The sequence below is a fragment of the Larus michahellis genome, chromosome 20 (genome assembly GCF_964199755.1).
Source record: "Larus michahellis chromosome 20, bLarMic1.1, whole genome shotgun sequence".
In the NCBI taxonomy this organism is placed as follows: Eukaryota; Metazoa; Chordata; class Aves; order Charadriiformes; family Laridae; genus Larus; species Larus michahellis.
The window spans coordinates 2,218,435-2,243,285 of NC_133915.1; the positions used below are offsets into that span (position 1 = coordinate 2,218,435).

At 55.0% G+C, this 24,851-nt stretch overlaps 2 protein-coding genes across 5 annotated transcripts in view; both read left to right on the forward strand.

Annotated features, from left to right (window-relative positions):
- Positions 1-221: 221 nt before the first annotated feature.
- PPIA (peptidylprolyl isomerase A) lies at positions 222-2,464 on the forward strand. The gene is made up of 5 exons (XM_074563481.1): positions 222-385; positions 1,449-1,479; positions 1,588-1,676; positions 1,847-2,019; positions 2,145-2,464. Exons 1-5 carry the CDS (start codon positions 317-319, stop codon positions 2,278-2,280), a joined length of 498 nt encoding a protein of 165 aa, XP_074419582.1. The 5' UTR covers positions 222-316; the 3' UTR covers positions 2,281-2,464.
- Positions 2,465-16,080: 13,616 nt separating this feature from the next.
- Positions 16,081-24,851, forward strand: part of LOC141733351 (uncharacterized) — a 33,676-nt gene continuing 24,905 nt past the window's right edge. For 3 of the 4 annotated variants that reach the window (XR_012584271.1, XR_012584274.1, XM_074563602.1), the window contains exons 1-2: positions 16,081-16,280; positions 17,929-18,030. Coding sequence is in view for 1 of the 4 variants with exons in the window: in XM_074563602.1 (XP_074419703.1) it covers positions 16,211-16,280; positions 17,929-18,030 (172 nt within the window). In the remaining 3 variants the exon portion in view is untranslated. The remainder of the gene's footprint in view (positions 16,281-17,928; positions 18,031-24,851) is intronic. The other variant, XR_012584275.1, reaches the window with a different exon arrangement.

A 24,851-nucleotide genomic window follows, 5' to 3' on the forward strand; every position in this document is an offset into this window, starting at 1 on the left:
CCCCCGCACCGCCCCCCCCGCACCGCCTCCCCGCCGCCGGCATCGCGCATGCGCGTCCCGCCCGGCCCAGCCGCCAGACCCGCGCGCGCCCCCCACCCCCGCCTTTTTTTCTTCCCCTTCCCCCCCGCCTTTCCAAGCGCGGCGCCGCTGATTCGCCGCCCGCCCCGCCACTCCGCCACAAGACCAGCGGCCGTTGGGCGGCGCCGCCGGGGAGGCGGGTCCTCCTCGGCCCTATATAAGCGGCGGCGCGTACCCCTTCACCTTCTGCTGCGCCGCGCCCGCCGCACGGAGCCGTCGCCGCCGCCCCGATCCCGCCATGGCCAACCCCGTCGTCTTCTTCGACATCGCCGCCAACGGCGAGCCCCTGGGCCGCGTCACCTTCGAGGTGGGGGCGGGTGGGCTGGGGGACAGGCCGGGGGAGAGCAGGCGGCGCTGGGGTAGGGGCCCCTGCCGCCATTTCCTCGCCGGGGCCGTGAGGGGCGGTGGGCGCCGCACCTGCGCGGCCGCGGGGCCCGCGGTGCCTCCACGTGGCTGCGGGCCTCCCCGGGGATGGTATGGGCGTCCCGGGCCGCTCGGCCGCGGCGGCGGGGAGGGAACAAAGGCCCCGCCGCGGGGCGCAGGATGCGGCCGGCCTCTCTGGGGAGGCGGCGGCGGTGGTGAGTGCTCGCCCAGGGCGTGCCGTCGCCCGCGGCCATTGCCCTCCCCCGCACCTGCCGCCCCCCCCCCCCCCGGCCCCGCCACTAGCCCGCGTTCCAGGAGCTTCCGCTCCGCCCCGGCGGCGGGGCAGCGGCTGCCCGCGCCGCCATTTTGTCCCGTTCTTCTCCCCCTCGCCCCATCAGCCCCCGGACTCGCCCGGCGCATCGGAGCGAGCCGCGTTCCCCCCCCTCGGGGATGCTCCCAGGGCTCCCGCTGCGCTCCCGCGTCCCGGAGCGGCGGCAGGCGGATGGCCGGGGATTATCGCTGCCAAAAGAATGCGTTTAACGCCCTGCGAGGCGAGCGGCCGCGGCGTGAGGCATCCCCGGCACGCCCGGGCGCTGCGCCCCAGGAATGGCCGCGCTGCGGCTGCCGCAGAGCCCCGCCTGGCAGCGCAGATGGCGGCTGCTGCCCAAAACCCACCTGGAGCCGCAGGGCGGCGGCGAGCGCCCTGCCCGGGGGAGCTCCCGGCAAAGAGGTTTTTAATTTAATCCCAGCCAGCGGAACGAATGCGCATCTGCCCCGCTGGGGAGGCGTGGGGCGTATTTAAAGTTGTTTGGATGCCATGTCCGTTAGTGCAGAGTTTCCAGATGAAAGCGTGAGGCGGGGAATATTCTGCGGCCACAGGCATGGCCGGGATTCACCTCCTGGAGGGAAGCCCAGCGCTCTCAGCAGCGAGGGGGGGTATCCCCCCAGGCTGGGCATGCGGCCCGTCTTCACCCCAACTTCACTAACAACCTCTCCTCTCTTTGCAGCTGTTTGCAGACAAGGTCCCCAAGACAGCAGGTTGGTAAAGCAGCGCTGGCCGCGCTGCGGCTGCACCAAACCCTGATGCTCTCCTTAACTGTGGACAAAACGAGTCCAGTTCATGGTGGTTTTCCACTTCCTTTGCAGAAAACTTCCGTGCCCTGAGCACTGGTGAGCAGGGATTCGGCTACAAGGGGTCCTGCTTCCACAGAATCATTCCTGGGTTCATGTGCCAGGTGTGTGGTGCTCCCGCTGCGGCAGGGAGGTGGGTGGGTGAGGAGATCTGGCGCTTGCGTGGGTTTTGGAGTTGAGTGCTGGCAGATTTGGGGTGGGAAGGTGGGTCTGCCTGCTGCCACGGCTGGTTCAAGAGTCTGCTCCTGTGACCTGAAACGCCACTTCTTCGCAGGGTGGTGACTTCACGCGCCACAACGGCACTGGCGGCAAATCCATCTATGGGGAGAAGTTCCCTGATGAGAACTTCATCCTGAAGCACACGGGCCCTGGCATCCTGTCCATGGCCAACGCTGGCCCCAACACGAATGGCTCCCAGTTCTTCATCTGCACTGCCAAGACCGAGTGGTGAGTTTGGGGCTGCAGGACGGCAAGCTGGGAGTCCCTGGTGGGGAGGTGACATGCCAGGCTGGGTGCCCAGGCCCTCGCATGGGGATGGCAGGTGCCAGCTCTGACCAATGCTTCTCCTGCAGGTTGGATGGCAAGCATGTTGTCTTCGGCCGCGTCAAGGAGGGGATGAATGTGGTGGAGGCCATGGAACGCTGTGGTTCTAAAGATGGCAAAACAAGCAAGAAGATCACCATTACTGACTGCGGGCAGCTCTCATAAACCCTTGTCTTAACAACTGACCATTCCTTCAGCAGCCTGGGCGCTGTGCCCCGCTGCAGCTCACCCTGTCCCACCCTGCTCCTGACTTACTGCTGCGTTTCTACGGGGTCTCAGCCACATGTGCACGGTCCAGCTGGGCCGCAGTTACCTTGTATGAATCTTAAATAAAACGAGTTAAACCACAGCGCCCCTCTTCCCTTCCCTTCCTGGGGGTTGTGGGGCTGGTCGGGGGGGAGTTGGGGTTTTGGGGGGGCACCTTCAGTGTAGCTACACCAGGCCCTCAGTAGGGTCCAGGGTGAACAGGTGCAATGGTCCCACTAAGGGAAGGTCCAGGTGTGGGAGGATCCTAGTGCTCCCAGTTTAAGCAACCCAGTTTGCAGGGAGCTCTGTGTCAGGTGGACCTCAGTGGTCCCTGTTTGGGGGTGTCCAGCTCTGCTAAGATTCCCAGTTTAGTGCAGCCCTGGTTTGGGGTGAGGTGGTCTTGGTTGAAGGGTGCCCAGCTTTAGGATGATCCCAGCGCTTCCTTCCAGTTTGAAGGTGGTTGGTGGTACTTTGTGGGGCGCACCACTGCCTGTGCTGAGAGCTGGGGCTGAGCTGGGAGGGGTCTGCTTTGGAGCTGGGCTCTGGTGTGGCTGAGGGGTCTGGGCGAGTGCAGGGCCTTGGTGGTAGTGAGACTGAAGGCACTGCTGAGGGCTAGCAGCCGCTTTCCCTCTGGCACCTTTGGTGTGGGAGCTCGAGGTGGTGGGTGTGCCATTTGTACCTGGGCTGTTCATGGAGTCACTGAATGGTTTGGGCTGGGAGGGTTAAAGGTCAATTTAGCTGCCATGAGCAGGGACATCTTCAACTAGACCAAGTCGCTCGGAGCCCTGTCCAACCTGGCCTGGAATGTTCCCAGGGATGGGGCATCCACCATCTCTGGGCAACCTCTGGGCCATTGTCTCACCACCCTCACAGTAAAGAATTCCTGAGATCTTGTCTGAATCTCCCCTCTTTTAGTTAAAAACCATTACCCCTTGTCCCATCACAACATGCCCTGCTAAAATGTTTGTCCCCAGCTTTCCTGGAGCCCCTTGAGGGACTGGAAGGGGCTGGAAGGTCTCCCCGGAGCCTTCTCTTCTCCAGGCTGAACCCCCCCAGCTCTCTCAGCCTGTCCTCACAGCAGAGGGGCTCCAGCCCTCCCAGCACCTCTGGGGCCTCCTCTGGCCCCGCTCCAGCTGTTGGTGGCCCCAGAGTGGGGTGTCTGTCTCCCCCGAGCGGAGCAGAGGGGCAGAATCCCCCCCTCGCCCTGCTGCCCACGCTGCTGGGGATGCAGCCCAGGCTGCGGGGGGTTTCTGGGCTGTGAGTGCACATTGCTGGGTCATAATCATTTTTTTCATCCACCAGTATCCCCAAGTCCTTCTCGTCAGGGCTGCTCTCAATCCATTCTTCCCCCAGCTTGTGCTCTGCCGGGGGTTGCCTAGGCCTAGGTGCAGGACCCTGCACTTGGCCTGGTTGAACTTCATGAGGTTCGCACAGGCCCACCTCTCCAGCCTGTCCAGGTCCCTCTGGATGGCATCCTGTTGCTCAGGTGTGTCAACTGCACCACATGCCTCAGTGTCATCCACAAACCTGCTGAGGGTGCACTCGATCCCATTGTCTATGTCATCGATGAAGATATTGTCCGCGCTTACTGCAGGGGGGGTTGGATTAGATGACCTTAAAAGATCCCTTCCAACCCAACACATTCAATGATTCTATATTGAACAGTATTGACCCCAGTACGGACCCCTGAGGGACACCACTTGTCACCGATCTCCTTCCAGACATCAAGCTGTTGACCACTCCTCTCTGGAGTCCATGGCCATCTAACCAATTCCTCACCCACTGAACAGCTCCCCCCATCAAATCTGTATCTCTCCAATTTAGAGAGAAGGATGTTGTGGGCGACCATGTGAAAGGCCTTACAGGAGTCGAGATAGATGACACCCGTAGCTCTTCCCTTGTCCACTGATGCATTCACTCCATCGTAGAAGGCCACTACATTGGTCGGGTAGGACTTGTCCGCCATGGAGCCATGCTGGCTGTCTCAAATCACCTCCCTGTCCTCTCTGAGCCTTGGCAGAGCTTCTCGGAGGATCTGTTCCATGATCTTCCCAGGCACAGAGATGAGGCTGACAGGTCAGTAGTTCCCAGGGTCCTCCTTTCTCCCCCTTTTAAACATGGGTACGATGTTTCCCTTTTTCCAGTCGCTGGGGACTCCACTCCCCTGCTCAACCGGGCTCTGGGAGCATCCCCGACGGATGCTCAGACCCTGGAGGAGGCCAAGGAAGAAATGTCAGAGGGACCCGGAGCCCTGCATGGTTTGGACACAAGGTTGATGGGGGCTATTGGGGTGCAGGCCACGCTGCTGCACCCGGCAGATCCCTGCTCTGGAGCATGAGCGCAGCGACATGGGGGATGTGGAAGGGACAGGTCTTCTCTGACCCCTCAGAGCTGCAGAAGGAGAACGAGAAAACATTGGTGGGTCAAGGAGGAGCTCACATCTCCCCTGCCTGTGTGCTGCAAAGGCTTCCCAGGCACTGACCCGGTTGGCACCAACAGGCCTCTCCCTCCCGCCTCATACAGCACAGAATGGCTTCCCTCGTGCCACGTCCCCCCAGCAGCCAGGACCAACCCTGTGCTCCACCACCTCACCCTCCACAGAGCCCAGCACCAGAAAGGACACCCCAGGCTCCCGGACAGAAGGTGCTTGGAGGGAAAGCTATTGCTGGCCCTCAGCAGCGCTTCCACAGCCCCACCAACGCTGGGGCTCCGTGCCTGCTCTGGCACCTCACCCATGCTAGAGCCAGTAGACAAGGAGAAGGCTGAGGGACTCAACAACTTTTGGGCCTCAGCCTTCACTGGCAGCCTCTCTCCCCACACCCCTCGTGTGGATGGCCCACAAGGCAGGGACTGGGGGAGCAAATCCCTCCCTTTGTAAGAGAAGATCAGGTTTGTGACCACCTGAGGAACCTGAACATACACAAGTCTAGGGCACCTGGTGAGATGCATCCCAGAGCCCCAAGGGAACTGGCTGATGTAGTTGCCAAGCCACTCTCCATGATATCTGAAAAGCCATGGATGTCTCCCCTTACATGGGCAGACCCTGCAGGGAAGGACGCCTGCCTGCTGCCCAACCACACTGCCTCGGCACGGCCCCACCAGCACTCCCCAGGAAGGGACACATGAACATCACAAAGCTTCACTTCCCCCCCAGCAGGACCAAGACTGACCCCTGGCCTGTAGTATCCAGTTCTGGATGTCAGGTCCACCATCAGACCCAGTTCTTCCTTCTACTCTTGGATTTTCTTTCATGAGGCCATGAAACGAACAGCTCTCCTCTGGACGAAGGTTCTGATCACAGCTCTGAGAGGAAAGAACGTTGAACAGTGGGCATTCAACGCAGGCACGCTGCGATGGGTCGATGGAGGGAGCAGGTCTGTGCTGCTGCTTCAGGTTCCTCCCAAAGATCATCATCCCTTCAAGGAGAAAGACACAGGTGACGGGGCAAAGGGACACAGACATACAAGTTACACCAAGCCAAACCAGAAAGCGCTCAGGCCCTCGCTGCTTTGTGACTGTTCAGCTGGGGGTTTCCAGGACTGACCGAAGACTTGAGGCTGGGGCAAAACACTGCAGTGAGACAAACGCTTCTGTCTTCCCCGGGTATCCCCCCTCTCTCGGGCTATTTTTATACTATTTTTTATCTTCAAAGTGGAGTTTGAGTGACTTTAGTCATACGTACTTTTATTATGACTGGTGTAAAATTCCCTCCCTTCACAATTAAAGGTAGAGTTTACGAGAAATTCAGGGCGCAGACTCAAGAAGGAGTGGTGGCACCTTGGAGGTGGGCAGCCTTCGGGATGGAGGTGTGTCTTGGTATTATAATGACATTATAATGAGCAAAGTTCACATAAAGGACAGCATTTCATCAAAATTTGACAAAATGTTGGCTCCGAGTATCGAGTGGGCAGCTAATTGGCACCTTATCTGTTTCATGGTATCATCCCATTCCCGTATCCGCTATACATCACAAGGTAAAGCCGCGGAATAATTGCATCCCGTCCCGTACCTCATGTAGCTTATCAGGGAACCACAGACGTTGTATTCTTCATGCCAGCTGCGGCTATTTTCTACCTCAGAAGCCTCTTGATTTTATAAGTTTCCTTAATGTGTGAACAGTGCTGTACTTTTGTATTTTTAGCCAATTTAGTATTTATTCCACACAAGGACCTGCAGCAAGACTGACCGCAGGGATGTCTGGATCAAGAAAGAAGCTGGTGGATGATGAGGCCGCAGAATCAGGGTGGCTTTGCCAAACAACAGCGTGTGTAAGTAACAATTGGCCAAATCGTGTTGGATCTGAACACTTGAAAGGTGCAAGAACCATGCGTAAGACTGCACTCGGGGTCCTCCAGTTGCAAAGGGACACCTCATGCGCACAAACGCAAGAATTCCTCTTGTAATGCTGTACTTTGTGTCCCAACCTCTCTCCTCGGTCGGCCTGGGCCAGTTGCCAAATTTTCGTGACAGCTGGTACTAGTAATGGTTCCACCACAGTTGGGAGCAGCAACTTGGCCCCTCGGAGCAGAGAGGGGGAGGACTAAAACAACCCCAAAGCTCCCCGACTCCCCCCATCCCCACCACTGGGGCAGCATAGGGCAGCATATGTCAGCATCAGAGGGCCACCGGTGCCAGCCTCATCCCTTCCCCTTGGGGAGGAAATTCACCTACCCTCAAAAATCAGGCAGTTGTGGTATGAAAAGTCAAACCCTTGCGAGGCTGGCTGAAACAGGTGCTGGCAGAATGATCAACAGGGGGACAGAGGCTGTTTGTCCCCAGCAAACTCCCCCCTGCCCCCTGCCGTGGCAGGGGTAGCAGCAGGTCCTGCTTCTCCTGGTGCTCTTACCCCGTCCCGGGATGCCCCCACCCGCTCGGGCCCCCAGGATCCCACTCAGCACCCACTTCGCTCCCCCCAACAGGGAGGGTCCCTCTCTGGCTGCCGATGGCCTCGGAGGTGCCCGGCAGGAGCATCACCGCCCCGGCCCCCGCCCTGGCTCAGCGCGGGGTGCAGGGACCCCCGTGCCCCGCACCCTGCCTGGCGGCGCCCAGAGCCTGGCGGAGGCCTTTAAGGAGGATGTGGTGGCCATGGAGGACCGCATCCCCACCGCCGGCCCCCACCAGCCCGCCCTGGCTCTGCCAACCAGCAGAACCACGACAAAGACCAAAGGTGAGGTTTGGGGGGTGGCCGAGCCCGCAGGCGGGTGGCCCGCGCCGAGGACAGCTTGCATCACCCCGGGGTTGGGTTGTCTTTGTTTGCCTTTTCAGCAGCGGTGACCACCCCGGCGGCCCCGGAGAAGCCTGCGGACCTGCCTGAGCAGGGCCCAGATGCCTTTGCCGAGGTCTTTCCCCAGCAGGCAGGTGACACCAACATCAGCGGTACGCTTGCCTGGCACGGACACTATCCCCGATGTCCGTGACAGCTCCAGCTTGAGCACCTTTGTCCATGAGCTCCCTGACCTCTCAGAGCACATGGCGAAGGGTGGCTGCCGCAAGGACCGAGCAGTGGCAGCGGGGCTGGGGGACTGTCCCCAATACCCCCAACGTTTCCGATGTCCCTGACAGCCCTGCCTTGCTCCACCAGCTCCCCACAGTCTCGGAGCACGGGGCGGAGGGCGACAGCCCTGAGGAGCGAGTGGTGGCAGTGGTGCTGGGGGATGCTGACCCCTCCTGGGGGTGGTGCCATCCCCCTTGCTGGACCCCCAAGAGGACGCAGGGCAGGGTGGTGGCAGCCCTCCCCACCCGGCTGCCAGAGAGTCCTGGGGAGTCTTCTCAGGAGAGTCCTACGGAGGCTTCAGAAGAGAGTCCTCCAGAGAGTCCCCTGAAGGGTTGCCCAGAGGGTCCTCTAAAGGGTCCTCCAGAGAGTCCCCTGCCGAGCCTCCTGCAGATCCCGCTGCCGAATTCCATCCCAGCCCCCCAGCTGCCCCCCAGAGTCATCCGTCCTGAATGGCCCAGCTGGGGGAGCATGCGCTGCGGAGGCAGCCCTGCGTGGGTTTGACCTACTCGCCGCTGCTTCTGGGTGTCAGGTTGTATTTTCCCAGCCCCAACCTCAACGATGGTTTTCCCAACAACCTTTATTGATACACCACCCAGGATGACATGGGCCACAACTGGTGCAGGATAACCAAAGCCAACCATACTGGTGCCATCTCAAGCCTTCCCCTCTTGGAACTGAGTCTGGAGTGATCGCTGCTCTGTAAGGGTGGTAAATACACCAAATAGCACACTGTCCTTGATTTACAGTCTCTGACGGTCCACTTGGCCAAGCAGCAGGTGACTCCTGGTCTAGGTTGCTCTAGAAGGAAAACAAAACCGACATGATTCTGGAATTCCTTTAGCCTTTGGAAGCTCTAATGGTCCCAGTCTCAATCTCCAAGGCGGGTTTGACGGAGTCCCACATGGTTGACGGTGGTCCACATAACTGATGTTCTTTTGGCAGTTGTTTAACAAGAGAGTGGTGAATCCAGTTAGCCTTCTCTGCAACCTTTACAGCAAAGTAAGTGGTTGCTTACATATACACAGAATATGGACCCTTCCATTTAGGGTCCAACTTTGCTTTGCAAGAGCGGACTTGCATCTCCAGACTGGATCTCTTGTAATTGCATTCCAGCTGGTACTGCATGAAACCATCTGGCTTGTGCCCTGTTTTCTTGTAGATGTTTTTGTATCCCCAACACGAATTTGTTAACTTGTTCATCACCATCTAAGAGGCTGGTCCTAGCAGGGACAAAGGTCCCAGGTACAGCTAAGGGCCTGCCAAATGCTATTTCTGGTGCTGACAGCCCTAGAGGTTGGCGAGGGGTGTTTCTAATATCCCACAGTACTATTCGAGAAACTTTATGCCACTTGCCACTTCAAACCTACCTGACTACAAGTTTGAGCAATTTTATTTTTGTTCATTCTTTCCATCTCTCCTGATGACTGCGGATCATAGAATCATAGAATGGTTGGAAGGCACTGTTGTACTCTGTTAGCCACTACATTTACTCTGCACAAACTTCCTCATCATAGGTCGTTTGCACGGCATTTCATCGGGATCTACATTCCCTTGCTAGTCACCATAAATCACCTCTCACACAGCCAGTTCCCTCAGGTACTTAATACCTTTCTCCATGGTGGTCCATTTGCTTGGGCGGCGTTCGATATCATCCTTAAAGGGATACGTGCCCTTTACAGCTGGCAAGAGTCGCCTCCAGAGACTGAGAGTGTTCGACTTTCTCCCAATCGCTTTATCAACGCCTCCATCTCTGGCCGGGTTTCCCAACTGGAAGTGGAAGAGCGTAGCACCTGCGAGAGGAGCGGACAGGAGAGGTGACCCAAAACTGACTAATGGGGTATTCCATCCCATCTGCCTCATGCTCAGTATAAATGCTGAGGGATCAAGGGGTCATCCTCTTTCTTTAATGGCTGCTGTCCGAGAAGGAGTCTGTTCATCTGCCTTTGATCCTGATCCATGCGTTCTTGACTCCAGATCTGGAATCCAGCTCCCATCCGTCGCTGTGTCTGGTCTGGGACTCCCCCAGTGCCTGCCGGTGATGTCATCGTCATCCTGGGAGGTCGATACAGGTTATGTATGTTGTATATACTTCATTTTTTAAATTAATATTGTTATCTTTTGTTTTTATTATTTTATTAATATTTCACAAATATTTAATATTTCATAAATTACTCTTTTACCTTTTCCTTTTTTTAGTTTCTGTTGACTCCTACATTGTTGTATTTGCTCTACTACCTTGCCCTCATCTTTCCAAAATTTCTGGGCCCATTCAGTCCCTGCCTGGGACAGTGCGCAGTTGTGTCTTGCAGTAGTTTATCCATGGCAATTTTGTCTGTGACACCAATTTAATGTCGCATTTAGCGAATGGATAAATTTCATAAGAGGTGAATCCCTTTGCGTTCTAGCTGATCCTCAGAGATTACAGGGGCTAGGGGCGGCTAATTATCTCTTAGTAACAGGCCAATTATTGCCATGACTATAGGCCTGACAGCAGATGCACGAATAGCTGATCTGCCATACGTCCGGCTGCATTCAAAAGCAGCCATCAGGTCATGAATAGTACGGTTTATTCTTATGCAACATTTACAGATTTTTTAAGATTGGGCTGGCAAATGCACTAAACTGCAGTGTAGCTCTAGAGCTTTAAAGATATTTCCCGGGTAAGCACTCGGCAAGGCCGAGGTCACATGTCTTACCAAAAGGCATCCTTTCTGAGGCGGGGGGGACACGCGAGGAGGACAAACATGTCGATCTGTCCCTGCAATTTGGCATCGGATTCTCGTCTCCAACTTTAGGCACGAAATCGGAGTAACACTTACGCCTCTTTTTTGGGCAAAGTGAGTGGGTGGGACTGTGGTCAAGCCATTGCTGCTTATGGTTGGTCAGCATTTGTGTATCTCTTGTGAGCAGTTGGCGCATTTCCTGTGGGAACTGGGAGAACAGGACCACGCGACCCCCACTTCACCTCTTGTCCACCCTCAGAGCCTGTGGAAACAAAAATCACCAGATCTGCACCCAGTCTCGGTGTCTGTTCTAGGCAACAGGTGTTCGTCAGTGATGCTGAGCTATTGTTTTGCGTGTGCAGCACTTCCACCCTGCGTGGTCTCAAATTAGGGCCACAGTGTTGCGACATCGATGGGGTTATCCTCTTCTTGTAAAGGGGTATAATCGGTAAGCTGAATCATCTTTATGCTAATAGCTTTCATAATGGTTGATTTTACACAAGACATTGCTACACTTAGAACAATTCTAATCACAACAAACATTAACATATATGGTGTTAAATTTTGGATCCCAACAAACAACACCAATTCCAAACCAACTAGACACTTTCAAAAGGCAGCTGCGATTCATTGATTCTTGACATGGGCAGTGTCTTTCTCCACTTGTTGCATTTTGTCTAGTTGAGTGTTGAGATCCTGTGTAACATTAGGGATACGCACCCAGCAGTCTGCGCTGGAGAGGTTTAGATATAGCCTTCATGGCTGTATCTATGTCCAAACAAAATGTCCATTTTGTTGTAACAGCATTTAGTGTCATGTGGTTCTGAAGAGCCATTTTTGAAGTAGCTTTTAATTGACTGTTAAGCAACCGTAGACTGACATCGGTAGCATTAGCTAATTTCTCTACTTGGTAGGCTTATTTAACTCATCCTAATCATGTTTGTGTAGTAGCAGACCCAAATCCCCAAAATCTTTCCATCCCCCAAGCTATGCGAAGGGCTACTCCTGGGTCTTGCCATCCTACATATCCTCCCAGTTCTATTTTTGCTCTCTTTGTGCGCGCTACCCAGGGGTCCTTTTCCACGTAGGGCACAATGTCAGGAGACCCAAGGTACCTTCTAGTTCAGGTAACTCAGTCTGTCAAGAGACATACATTTTACCATCGTTACAGGATGAGATCAAACCAGCCAGAGCGTCACCCGTGGCAACATCACAATCATTTTTGAGGCGCAAAATCAGCACTTACTGCTTTGTATGCTATTGTTGTGGTTTAGCCTCAGACAGCAACAAAGAACCGCTCTCTCGTCCCACCTCCACTCCCATGGCCAGGCGGGAGGATCAGAAGAAAAAGGCAAAACTCATGTGTTGAGATAAAGGCAGTTTAACATTACAGCAAAGAAAAGAAGAAAACAACAAGAAGAATACTGAGAGAGGAATATACAAAACATGATTACGATAGCACCGCTCACTGACCGGACCTGGGAAGCCCCAGCCCTGCGAAGGGGCAGCTCCCAGGGCATGGCCCACAGGGGATGGAATACCTGTGTCCCTGCCAGGTCCTGGGGAAATTAACCCTACCCCCACCGGCACCACGACAGACAGGTTGCCAGTTTGAAAAGGAGCCAGCTCTCTTAACACCCTCGGGTGGATATCGTCAGGGCCCATTGATGTGTAGGGCTCAGGCTCCTGTAATAGCTTCTATACCAACTCTCCCTGCGTTTGTGTTTACGTCAGCCTGGATTGTTGTTCCCAAGGCCAGCCGCCCAACGAAGGGAATTCCCTTTCTTGGGAATAAACTGGTTTTGTGCTTCCAGGAGAGCATTCTTGAAAAACTCCCAGCACTCACTTGCTCCTCCGGGGAAGCTTCCCGTGGAATCCCTGCCGTCTGGGCTCTCAGCAAACTGAGCCTTGCTCTTCAAAAATCTGAAATCTTTGCCTCAGTGCTAACCTTCAGGGCGCCCGGCAGGATCCCAGACTCCACAATACTGAGATGACTGCAGCCGAGGCTGTCACTAACTGAGGCGCTACGAGGCAGGTGGGCTTGGTTTGTGAGTAGCCCGTCCAGCATCCTCGTTCCTGCTTGGCGCATCTTAAAGCGAGAAAGATTGTAGCCACACAGTCTTCCCTTTTTCCTCTTCTTCTGGTTAAAAAGAGTTGAGAAGTTAAGGGAAGGGTTTTTACTTCAAGTTTTCAGGAGCGTGTTCAAGATGTCTTTTGCGTACCGTTAGACACTGAACATCCTAAACTAAACGGAACTGTCAGTTCCCGTGTTCGGTGACCTCTGAGGTTTGCAAGGCGTGCTTGACTGTGTACAGACATCATTTTATCCTGAAAATGAGAAAAAGAGAATGTTTCCCCTGCGCTGGCTGTTCAGGTAAAATGACTTCTAAGATTTTTTTCTTCCTCTTTTGAAAGATATTGCTTTAGGTAAAGGTCTGGGATAAAAATGACTCTATTTCTGTTCTCTCATAGTCTGGGCCTTTTTTTGTCAGTGTCAGGGAAGGACGGAATTCCTTCTTCCCCCGCCCCTCCTCATGAGAGCACTGGAAAGAGAATGAGATACATCTGTTCCTTAGTACCTGCAACAGCAGCTCCTTGGACAATTAGAGAGAAGCCCACCTGTATGCACGCTTTGCACCCGCTGCTTTCATTGTTACACGGGCAGCATGGCTTGTGCTAGCCAGTGCCTAGAGGAAGAACAAGCATGTTTGTAACCTCGCTCTGGAGACCGCTGGTGGCTGAATGAGCGTCCACACTTTAAAGAGCATCACTGACGTTTGATAGACCCCGTGCAAGTAGTTACTAAAAGCCCATGTGAGGCGACTGCAGGCTTGCGATGCCTTGATGCCTACCACATTCCCTTTTAGCCAGGACCTTCTTTTGACTCTTCTAAGGTGTCATTGTCTCTGACAACATCAGCGGCTAACCACGTAGCAGAACTAAAAGAAATTGGCGAGGTTCTTTCAGTTGTTGTGCAGAAGTTGTGCCCTTCTCTTCATTTCACGTTACTAATAAGGAGCGTGAAGGTTTTAGCCTTTGCATCCTCATCCCTTCCCAGTGCGTCTTCTGACTCGGTGTAACACTCCAAAGTTAGGTAAGGTTTCCAGGTTTTCCCTGGAAGACTTTGTGGACAAGTCCACAGGCCTGCCGAGCGCAGCCTTAGGAGCGGACGCGCTGGCCGTGGAGCTGGTGATGTTGGAGGTGTCGGAGGAGAGAAGTCGAGCAGGGTCTGGTCGCTGGGGCACGGCGGGAGCTGCGCATCTGAGCACACCCCGCGCATGGACATGTCTGGCATCCACGCGGCCGGGAGAGCAGAACTGACCCCGCACTGCTCTTCCAGACACGTTTCGATAGAGCCCATGGGAATGCGGAGAACTGGTGTACCTGTGGGGTCAGAGATGCTCCATTTGACTCATGAGCAAAAGCAAAAAAAGAGGCACTGGTATTTCAAGCACTCAGTCTTAAGTCCTGTATTTAGGCAACTCTCTCTCATCAGAGTCTCACCAGCGACTCCAAGCTTTCAGTCTCTTTCACCGGTAGGTTCCTGAAGCAACACTGGAGAAGACAGGCCTTGTTTGACTCCATTTCTTAATCCAGAAAGCAAAAAGGATATCTAACTCTCCCTAAGCATCCTCCTCACCTCAAAGACAGGGAAAGGTATTTTGAAGGTGTCAACCAATGGGAGGAAGACCTTTGGAAAAGGTCTAACTCGTTCTGGCTGAACCCAGTGGATCCCATTAAGGCCGACGTGGCGTCTGACTGGCGAGGATCTTCTCCGAGCACGTCAGGTGGCGCAAAGGCCAGAGCACAAGGGCAGTCTTCTCACAACTCTGCTGTGCAGCTGTGACTGAAGTGCAGTAGTTCACAGGCTCAGTAATTCATTGGCAGCGCCTCTACGTGACGGGGATGCAGCTTTCGCACGTATTTTGCTGTGCACGAGAGGGAACTGCCCCAGAGCCCGCGGGCAAAAGGCTTACATGCTGAGTAAAGCCGGGCTTTTCTTTAGAGAAGTTTTGTTTTCTGTCTTGTGGCCCATTTGACAAAGCAGCCAAGTCTGTCTGCTGTGGGAGTGTTTTGTCCAGAATCGCTTCCAAGCCAAAAAGCAGTGTTTTCCAGGTAACGGTTGGGGACGAGCCTGGGTTGGCCAGTTTTGCCGCGCTGGGACTCTGCAGGTGTCACAGCCGGTCCCGCTGGGGGCGGTGCCCCAGGGCCGTGGCTGCGGTGGGGTGGCCGGGCTGTGAGGTCACAGAGCCCCGCTGTGCCACACCCTCACGTGCAGTGCTGTGTCGCGGGCAGTGCTCCGGCTGTGCCAGCAGCGGCAGTGCCAGCAGCGGCAGCGGCAGTGCCAGCAGTGGCAGCAGCGGCAGCAGTGTCAGCAGCAGTAGCAGCAGTGGCAGTGCCAGTAGTGGTAGCAGCAGCGGCAGTGCCAACAGCAGCAGCGGCATGGTGCAGGTGCAGGGGGCCGTGACCCCGGCCCGCCTCCTTATCCTCCTCCTGGTGCTCCTGCAAGCCCATGATGCCTGGGCTGCTCCGTGGAGAGCGCCAGGATTAGGTAGGCGGGCAAGCCGTCCCCCAGCCCTGGCAGCGTGGCACAGCACCCAGCGCACGTCGGGGTGGCAGCGGGGCTGGGGTCGTGGTTGGGAAGGGCTGGGAGGGCAGCGGTGCCGGGCGAGCCGTGGCCAGCTCTGCGGGTGTCAGGAGGCTGATGCCTCATGGGGAGGTGGCTCTTCTCCACAGAGAAGAGCTGTGGGAGGTGGGGAGGACTCTTCTCCATGGGAGGTGTGAATGGTCAGTGTTTCCCTCCGGTGCTTCCCTGTGGGCTGCTTCTGTGCACAGTAGACATCTCCTGGGAAGGAATTCCCAAGGGGCCATATGTTTCTCCATCCGGTCCTTGAGGATGGACGTGCACTTGGCCTGGAAACAGTATCCTGAGAGCTGCCAGGTGCCAGCGAACGGGTCACCCAGGCCCCTCTGCAGCTTCGGAAATCTCCAGCCACGTCTGGGTCCCACGACAGTACCTGACCCCTCCAGTCACTGCAGGTCACTGAGAAAGCAGTAGATCACCACATCTCATGGAAACGTGCTTGATTACAGCTGTGCCTGCAGCCGACGGCCACCCGACTTCTCTGCCGGATCTCGTCCGGGAGCCTCAGGGCGATCCCACAGGTACGTCACTTGAATGAGTGAGCATTTAGGTTTTCATAGTCTGTTGATACGAAGTCTGACTTAATACCTTCTTGGCCGACGCTCAGACGTGCAGAAGAGCTGAGGGGGAATGGGTCAGGCTCAGTGATGTGCCCCGGGTCACTCGGCCTTGCACAGCGTTCCTTCCCAGCCTCTCCGACCCTGCGCTGCTTCCAGCGCCTGCCGCAAAGCCAGCGGGCTTGTTGGGCTTGAGTTTAGAGCTGGTGTGAGCTCCAGGGAGTCCCGTCTCGCGACAGCTCGGTGCGTGCTTTGTTTCAGAGGGGCATGGTCCAGGTGCCCAGTGGCTGTGCACAATGCTCCTGCGTGGAAGGGAGAGACGCGTGCCACGGGTCAATCCCGTGTTTGAACTGCATTCGCTGCCGTTCAGGTGGGAAGAACTCTATTGAAATACCTCACGGGAGCTGCTCTGGTGTGTTTGTTTCCAGACATGGCTGGAGGCGATGGATATCCAGGTTCCCGGCTGGGTTCCAGGGCTGACGCTCAGGGAGATGGCATGGGTACGTCATGGCTTTTTACATCGTTTGAGAGCTGCCAGCTGAAAGCCCAAATGAGAGCGAGGCATCTCTTGCGGGTGTGAGAATATAGAACTGCATGGTGTGTGCCCTGTCATTGCGTGATCCCCTTAACGTGTTCTGCTATGATGGAGTGTATGCCAAGGGATGCTGGCAGCTTCCCGTGGGTGTTTGGTTGCAGATGTGGGTACAGAGGGGGCGTTTCCAGCTCACCTGGCATTGCAGGGGGGAGGAATCACGGAATCACGGAATCTTCAGAGTTGGAAGGGACCTCTAGAGATCATCTAGTCCTACTTCCCTGCTAGAGCAGGATTGCCTAAAGCACATCCCTCAGGACTGCATCCAGGCGGGTCTTGAAAATCTCCAGAGAAGGGGACTCCACAACCTCCCTGGGCAGCCTGTTCCAGTGCTCTGTCACCCTCACCGTAAAGAAGTTTTTCCGTGTATTTGAACGGAACTTCCTATGTTCTAGCTTGTGCCCATTGCCCCTTGTCCTGTCACTGGAAACCGTTGAAAAGAGCCTGGCTCCGTCCTCCTTAAACCCACCCTTTAGATACTTGTAAACATTAATCAGGTCCCCCCTCAACCTTCTCTTCTCCAGGCTAAAGAGTCACAGCTCTTTCAGCCTTTCCTCATAAGGGAGATGCTCCAGTCCCATAATCATCTTGGTTGCCCTTCGCTGGACTCGCTCCAGTAGTTCCCTGTCCCTCTTGAACTGGGGAGCCCAAAACTGGACACAGTACTCCAGTTGTGGCCTCACCAGTGCAGAGGAGAGGGGAAGAATGACCTCCCTCGACCTACTGGCCACAGTCTTCCCTATGCAGCCCAGGATGCCATTGGCCTTCTTGGCGACAAGGGCACACTGCTGGCTCATGGATAATTTGCTGTCTACCAGGTCCCCCAGGTCCTTCTCCTCAGAGCTGCTTCCCAGCATGTCCGCCCCTAACATATACTGGTGTTTGGCATTCTTCCTTCCCAGGTGCAGGACCCTACACTTGCTTTTGTTGAACCTCATTAGGTTCTTCTCTGCTCAGCTCTCCAGCCTGTCCAGGTCATGCTGGATGGCAGCACAGCCCTCTGGAGTGTCGGCCACCCCTCCCAGCTTGGTATCATCAGCAAACTTGCTGAGGATGCACTCTGTCCCCTCATCTAGGTCATTAATGAATATATTGAACAAAATTGGTCCAAGTATTGACCCCTGAGGGACACCACTCGTTACAGGCCTCCAACTGGACTCTGTGCCGCTGATCACAACCCTCTGAGTTCTGTCACTCAGCCAGCTCTCGATCCACCTCACTGTCACCTCGTCTAGCCCATACTTCCTCAGCTTCCTAATGAGGATGTTATGGGAGACAGTGTCAAAAGCCTTGCTAAGGTCAAGGTAGATGACATCTACGGCTCTCCCCTCATCCAGCCAACCCGTTATAACATCATAGAAAGCTATCAGATTGGTCAGGCATGATTTGCCCTTGGTAAATCCATGCTGACCACTTCCAATAACTTCCTGTTCCTCTATGTGTTTGGAGACGACATCCAGAATGAGTCGCAGGGAAGTTTTGACTGACTTCCCTGACAAAGCACTCGCTTTCAGTACTTAATTTGTGAGAAATTCAACTTTCTACTTTCCGTTAAGGTCCTCAAAGAGCAAAGTCTAAAGCTGAAAAGAGAAAATCTTCCCAGCGGTCATCAGAAGTCCTAAAGGAACTCCTGAAGGAATTGGACAAAGCGGCACATGGTGGGCATATCTCACTCTTAAGCACAAGGCTCGGGAAGCCGAGGTTTTAGCTGCCTGTGTGGACAAGCCGTAGCCTAGACAGCAGGAAGGGATGGATCAGAGCCTCCCTGCGGTGACACTCAATTTCACGCCTTGCAGGCGCTGGCGAGCTGCAGACAGAGACGGTCCAGAGTCTCTGCTGCCAGGTGTGGTCCAAGCTGAGTGCCAGGGACAGCTGCTGCCCCAGTTAGAGCGTTACTCCTCAGAGCTGCTCTGGGCAGACGGTGGTGTCCAGCTGGCAGGAACTGGCGGGGCTCGCGTCTTGAGCGCGTGAGGAACTGGCCGAGGAGCTGATCCCAGAGAAGCCGTGAGAGGGCCAGCGCCCTCTCTGCAAGTCAACAGAGAGGAGAGTGGCCCTGGGTGGCAGAGAGGATGCGCAGGCAGCTTGGGGCCGCTGGGACCGGCAGAGTTGGCCAGGGCCGGAGCAGCCCCAGCTTCACAGCCTGGTCCAGCCTCGTTGTTCTCCTTGATGTCTGAGGACTCTTGGGGACACCTCGGGCTCAGGGACAGGTGAAAGCTGGACACCCGGCTTGAGGCCGGACACCTAACTTGAAGGCAGCTCAAATGAAGGGCTGTGAATTCAGCCTCGGGTGGTTTACCTGTCTCTTGCCGGTTGTGTTTTAGGTAACTTGGGTGTGTTTTTCTGGTTCTTTTGGGGGACTGTGGGCTCTTGTGTGCACTGGTACCCGAAAAGTGTCTCGCCCTTGAATTTTTCTCCATGAAGGACACGTTGTTTGGCCTAGTGACGAGGTGCACCCCCAAATTCCCAGGCTTTGTGTCTAAGCGATACTCATGTATTTTGGGAAGTATCGCCTCCTGAAGACACCATGTTGCCCATGAGGAGCGGTTACTTCTATCTCGTTCAACTGGCCTGCTTTCTTTTGAAAGTGAGGGACTGGGGGCCTGTGGAGAAGGAGGCGCTTCAGGAAGGAGGCAGTCGGGCAGCGCCAGTCTCTGATGAAGCAACGAGGGCAATTCAATCAGCAGGCGTGCCAGGTAATTGCCGTCCCTCGGTCATCCAGCGTCCTGAATCAAAATCCCTGGGTGTCTGCAGGCTCTTCCCCTGGTGCCCGCTGCCGCACATCGTGTCAGCAGCCAAACTATCCAAAAGAAGCCAGGAAGGGCTCTCTGAGGATGACTGTCACCTCTGGGCTGTGGAGGTTATGGCCAGCAGTGCGCGCCTAACCCTCTCTGGATGCGGGGGGATGCTCACCGCCCACCACACCCAGTTCACCCGAGTTTCAGAACTTTGCCATTTTGGGAAGGAGGCCATCTGAGCCAGCCTCAGCAGATGATGGGAAATGCGGCTCTTAATGGAATGTACCTCCCGTAATAGCTGCACCCCAGAGCTCGCCGTGAGTCCCCCTAGGCACAACAGCGGGGGATCCCTCCTGTGACCTGAGGTCCAAAGGGCTGCACTGAGAGATGGGGCACGGCTTAGAGGGAACCTGCACCGTCCTTCTGCACCCTCTGTGCCTGGGCCATGCTGAGGCTTTACCTTTCTGGGATTTTTGGCAGTGCTGTCCAACCCCGGGGAAGCCCACCACGCTGGGATGGATGACTTTCTTCCAAAGAATGCAGGTACTGAGCAGTCTTGCAGGGGGCCAGAAGTGGGAGACAAGTCCTGAAAACTCGGGGCATGCAAGCGGTGCCCACGCTGAAGAAAAGGCAAAGGGGGAGAGGGAGGTTGGGGTGTCTCCCGAGAGGGCCTGACTCCATCCCTTCGGGGTGTGGGTGCTTGGCTGGGGCGGGAGAGCTGGGGGCAAGAGGAGAAAGAGAGGCTCCAGAGTGCACTGATTTGCGATGACTGTGGGGGTTTCCTTTGCTTCCACCGAAACCAAGGAGACGACGCAGCCCCAGGCTGTTCCCTCCTTCAGGGATGCTAACAAAGTGCGAAAGAACGTTCGCTGGCAATGTCAGACCTCCTGTGAGACTGCCAGTGGCGCGCAGGACACACTAACGTACGGAATTGTTCCCCCAGGTGTGGATGGCAAGAGAAACACAAATGTTGCGGATCCTAAAGACTTCCAAAAGTATTGCATAGAAGGCGCCATGGCGATCCTAGGCTCCATGCTGTTTGGGATGGGACTGTGTTGTGCGATCTGTCTGTGGAGGGTGAGGAAAAAGTAAGTTGTCATTGGGGGAGGTGCCGAACTTCTGTATTAGATGGCTGCTATTAGCCATGAAGCATTTAGAGGTAGGGTGTTCTGGAGTATTCGGGGCCTCAGCAGCCTCCTCTCTCCACAGGCGCCTCTCTGCAGCTTCACAAGCCCAGCCCAACCCCAGCAGCTACCACTAGGACCCGGACAACAGCACCACCCATCCCAGCACCTCTGGGAACCGGCCCCAACCCCAGCAGCCATCACCTGTGCCTGGGAAACTGTCCCGCCTGCCAGGGAGCACCCGGGAACCGGCTTGTGACAGCCTGGACAGCCGCCCGGCCTTCCCAACCCAACGCCCGCCTTCCCCACTGCCCTGCTCGGCCAGACAACCCTTTGGGACCAGGCCAGCGCCCTCCAGCCCCTGCAGGAACTGAAACCACCCGCCTGCCCCCCAAGACCATCGCCCTCGTCGTCCTGCAAGGGTGCCAGGTGGCCTCGACAGCAGTACGGGTTTGGGCTGCCACTACACTCCGGAGTGACAGCTGCAGGGGTCAACCATTCTGATTTCAGCAGAATAAAGGCGTAGCCATAAATACAGACCAGTCATGCCATTGTCCAGTGTCCTGGTTCCAGCAGGGATAGGGTTAATTTTTCCTGGTATTCCATGCCATGTGAGCCATGCCCACCCTGAGCTGTGAGCTGCCGGGGGAGGGGGCAGGAAGTCACCGCTTGGAGCGGGCTGGGGCGTCCCGGGTCCGGTAGGTGAGCGGCGGGGAGCGGCGGTTCTGTAATCGTGTTTGTATATGTCTCTATCCGTGTTATTGTTGTTTTCTTGTTCCCTTTGCTGTTCTGTTAAACTGCCTTTGTCTCAACCCAAGAGTCTTGCCTTTTTCTTCTGATTCTTCCTGTATTGGGAAGGCCCGAGTGAGCGGCACGTGGTTCTTTGTTGCCGTCTGAGGCTAAACCATGACAGTCCTTTTTGGCGCCCAACGTGGGACTCGAAGGGTTGAGATAGCGACAGAATTCAACTAGAGCTTGGAAAAACGAATTTGTTGTATGCGTTTATTGTATTAGGCAAATAGTTGCTGGTCACCATGTTGCCTGGTTTGTTCTCATGGCTGTGTTATGTGAATTCCTATATGGCTTATGTACTCCTTGCGATGATTTTTGTTACTTCTGGGAGAGGGATGAGGATTATCATTTTGTTGTCCTGTGCAATATCGGCTTATGAGATGATAACATCACTTGTTAGACAGTTACTTTGGGGCTTTTATGTGGTGTTGCTGTCCTCTCCGTACCTTGGGCATCGTCTCTCAGAATTGATTAATAATTACACCCAGTCTGTGGGGGAAACAGGGGGGACACTTTCCCCAGGTCTTTTGCCTCCCTTTTCTCCTTCGGGTCAGGTATGGCAGCTTTTGAGAATTTTGAATATCCTTGGGATACTCAAACCAGCCTGGTCCTATTGTTATGTCTGCTGAATGTGTTCCAGGTCCTGTTTAAGGTTAAACAGCTATTTAAGACTACCACCCGGAGATCTGCTCCGAGGCTGGATAGTCAGGGGTGGCACGGCCTGTGGGAGAACATGGGCAGGTACCTAGAGAACTTCTCACCTCCAATGGTCTGGGAATTCACCCCTGAAAAATTACAGGACCCTGATAAAGAGGTAGAATATTTGAAGGGAAAATGCTGTGGCTATTCTAGAGAGGCACAACTCACCGCACTGTGCTGGGCCCTGGCCAGTATCTATCAGGCACTGCTCAGTATTATGCAGCACCCTCAGGGGGAAGAGATGGAGACCAGACCAGCAGCCACTGCGGCTACTGCAACCCCTGTGGCAGCCACTGCCGCTGAACCAGGGAAACAATCTGTGCCAGTATCAGTTGCCCCCATACAGAAGAAGAGGTACACGAAGAAATCAGTTCGCTTAGTAAGAGATGATGATGAACGAGGGTCATCACGAGAGCAGGAGGAAGAGGCAGAACCAGAGATAATTACTCGATCCCTATCCTTGAGTGAGCTGCGGGATATGCGAAAAGATTTCAGCCGACTTTCAGGCGAGCACATTGTCACCTGGCTGCTCCGGCGCTGGGATAACGGGGCCAGTAGCCTGGAATCAGAGGGTAGAGAAGCCAGGCAGCTGGGATCCCTGTCTAGGGAAGGCGGCATTGACAAGGCAATTGGGAAGAAGACCCAAGCCCTCAGCCTCTGGAAACGACTCCTGTCAGGCGTGAGGGAGAGGTACCCCTTCAGTGAGGATGTTGTATGTCAACCAAGCAAGTGGACTACCATGGAAAGAGGTATCCAGTACCTGAGAGAATTAGCCATGGGGGAGATGATTTATTATGACTGGGACGATGCAGACTTACCCACAGACCCTGATGAGGTGCGATGCACAAGGCCCATGTGGCGGTAGTTTGTACGGAGCGCACCATCGTCATATGCCAACTCACTGGCAGTAATGGAATGGAAAGGTGAAGAGGGACCAATGGTGGATGAGGTGGCTGGCCGGCTCCGGCGATATGAAGAAAGTCTCTCTTCCCCCCTTGTCTCAGCTGTGGAGAAACTGTCGCGGAAGGTCCAGCAACTTGAAGAGAATATCTCCTACTCCCCACCTGCACGGGCCAGCGTCTCAGCTATTAGAAGCAGGCATTTCCCCACTCAAGAGAGAGAGTACAGAGGGTACACACCACGAGGCACCCTGTGGTTCTACCTGCGTGACCACGGAGAGGACATGAGGAACTGGGATGGACAACCTACTTCGATCCTGCGGACACGGGTACAGGAGTTGCAAGGAAGGACAACCACAAAAGGGGATCCCTCCAGGAAAAGTGCTGCCCCAGTTTCCAGTGGGCCATTCCCCAGACAGAGCAGAAGGCCTGATCTTGCTTCTGATCCTCTTGAAGGAACTTCCAAGTCATTTCTGCAAGAAGTGAGTAATGGATACTATGACCAGTATTAGAGGGGCCCTGCCTCCGGCCAGGTGGAGGAAAGGGACAACCGGGTTTATTGGACGGTGTGGATTCGATGGCCTGGCACATCAGACCCACAGGAGTGTAAGGCTCTAGTGGACACGGGTGCACAGTGTACTTTAATACCATCAAGCTATAGAGGGGCAGAACCCATTTGTGTTTCTGGGGTAACAGGGGGATCCCAAGAGTTGACTGTACTGGAGGCAGAAGTGAGCCTAACTGGGAATGAGTGGCAAAAGCATCCCATTGTGACTGGCCCAGAGGCTCCATGCATCCTTGGCATAGGTTACCTCAGGAGAGGGTATTTTAAGGACCCAAAAGGGTACTGTTGGGCCTTTGGCATAGCTGCCTTGGAGACGGAGGAAGTTAAACAGTTGTCTACCTTGCCTGGTCTCTCAGAGGACCCTTCTGTTGTGGGGTTGTTGAGGGTCGAAGAACAGCAGGTGCCTATTGCTACCACAACGGTGCATCGGCGGCAATATCGCACTAACCGAGACTCTCTGATTCCCATCCATAAGCTGATTCGTCAACTAGAGGTGCAAGGGGTGATCAGCAAGACTCGCTCACCCTTTAACAGTCCCATATGGCTGGGTGAAAATCTAATGGAGAGTGGAGGCTAACTGTAGACTACCGTGGCCTGAATGAAGTCACGCCACTGCTGAGCGCTGCCGTGCCGGACATGCTAGAACTCCAGTACAAACTGGAGTCCAAGGCAGCCAAGTGGTATGCCACGATTGATATCGCTAATGCATTCTTCTCAATCCCTTTGGCAGCAGAGTGCAGGCCACAGTTTGCTTTCACTTGGAGGGGCGTCCAGTACACCTGGAATCGAGTGCCCCAGGGGTGGAAACACAGCCCCACCATTTGCCATGGACTGATGCAGACTGCACTGGAATAGGGTGAAGCTCCAGAACATCTGCAGTACATTGATGACATCATTGTATGGGGAAACACAGCAGAAGAAGTTTTTGAGAAAGGGAGTAAAATAGTCCAAATCCTTCTGAAAGCTGGTTTTGCCATAAAACAAAGTAAGGTCAAGGGACCTGCGCAGGAGATCCATTTTTTAGGAATAAAATGGCAAGATGGACGCATCAGATTCCAATGGATGTGATCAACAAAATAGCAGCTATGTCTCCACCAACTAGTAAAAAGGAAACACAAGCTTTCTTAGGCATTGTGGGTTTTTGGAGAATGCATATCCCAGATTACAGTCTCACTGTGAGCCCTCTGTATCAAGTAACCTGGAAGAAGAATGATTTTAAATGGGGTCCTGAGCAATGACAAGCTTTTGAACAAATCAAACAGGAAATAGTCCATGCAGTGGCCCTGGGGCCAGTCCGGGCAGGACAAGATGTTAAAAATGTGCTCTACACCGCAGCCGGGGAGAACGGCCCTACCTGGAGCCTCTGGCAGAAAGCACCAGGGGAGACCCGAGGTCGACCCCTGGGGTTTTGGAGTCGTGGATCCAGAGGATCCGAAGCCCGCTACACTCCAACAGAAAAAGAGATATTGGCAGCATATGAAGGGGTTCGAGCTGCTTCGGAAGTGGTTGGTACAGAAGCACAGCTCCTCTCAGCACCTCGACTGCCGGTGCTCGGTTGGATGTTCAAAGAAAGGGTCCCCACCACACATCATGCAACTGATGCTACATGGAGTAAGTGGATTGCACTGATCACGCAGCGAACTTGAATGGGAAACCCCAGTCGCC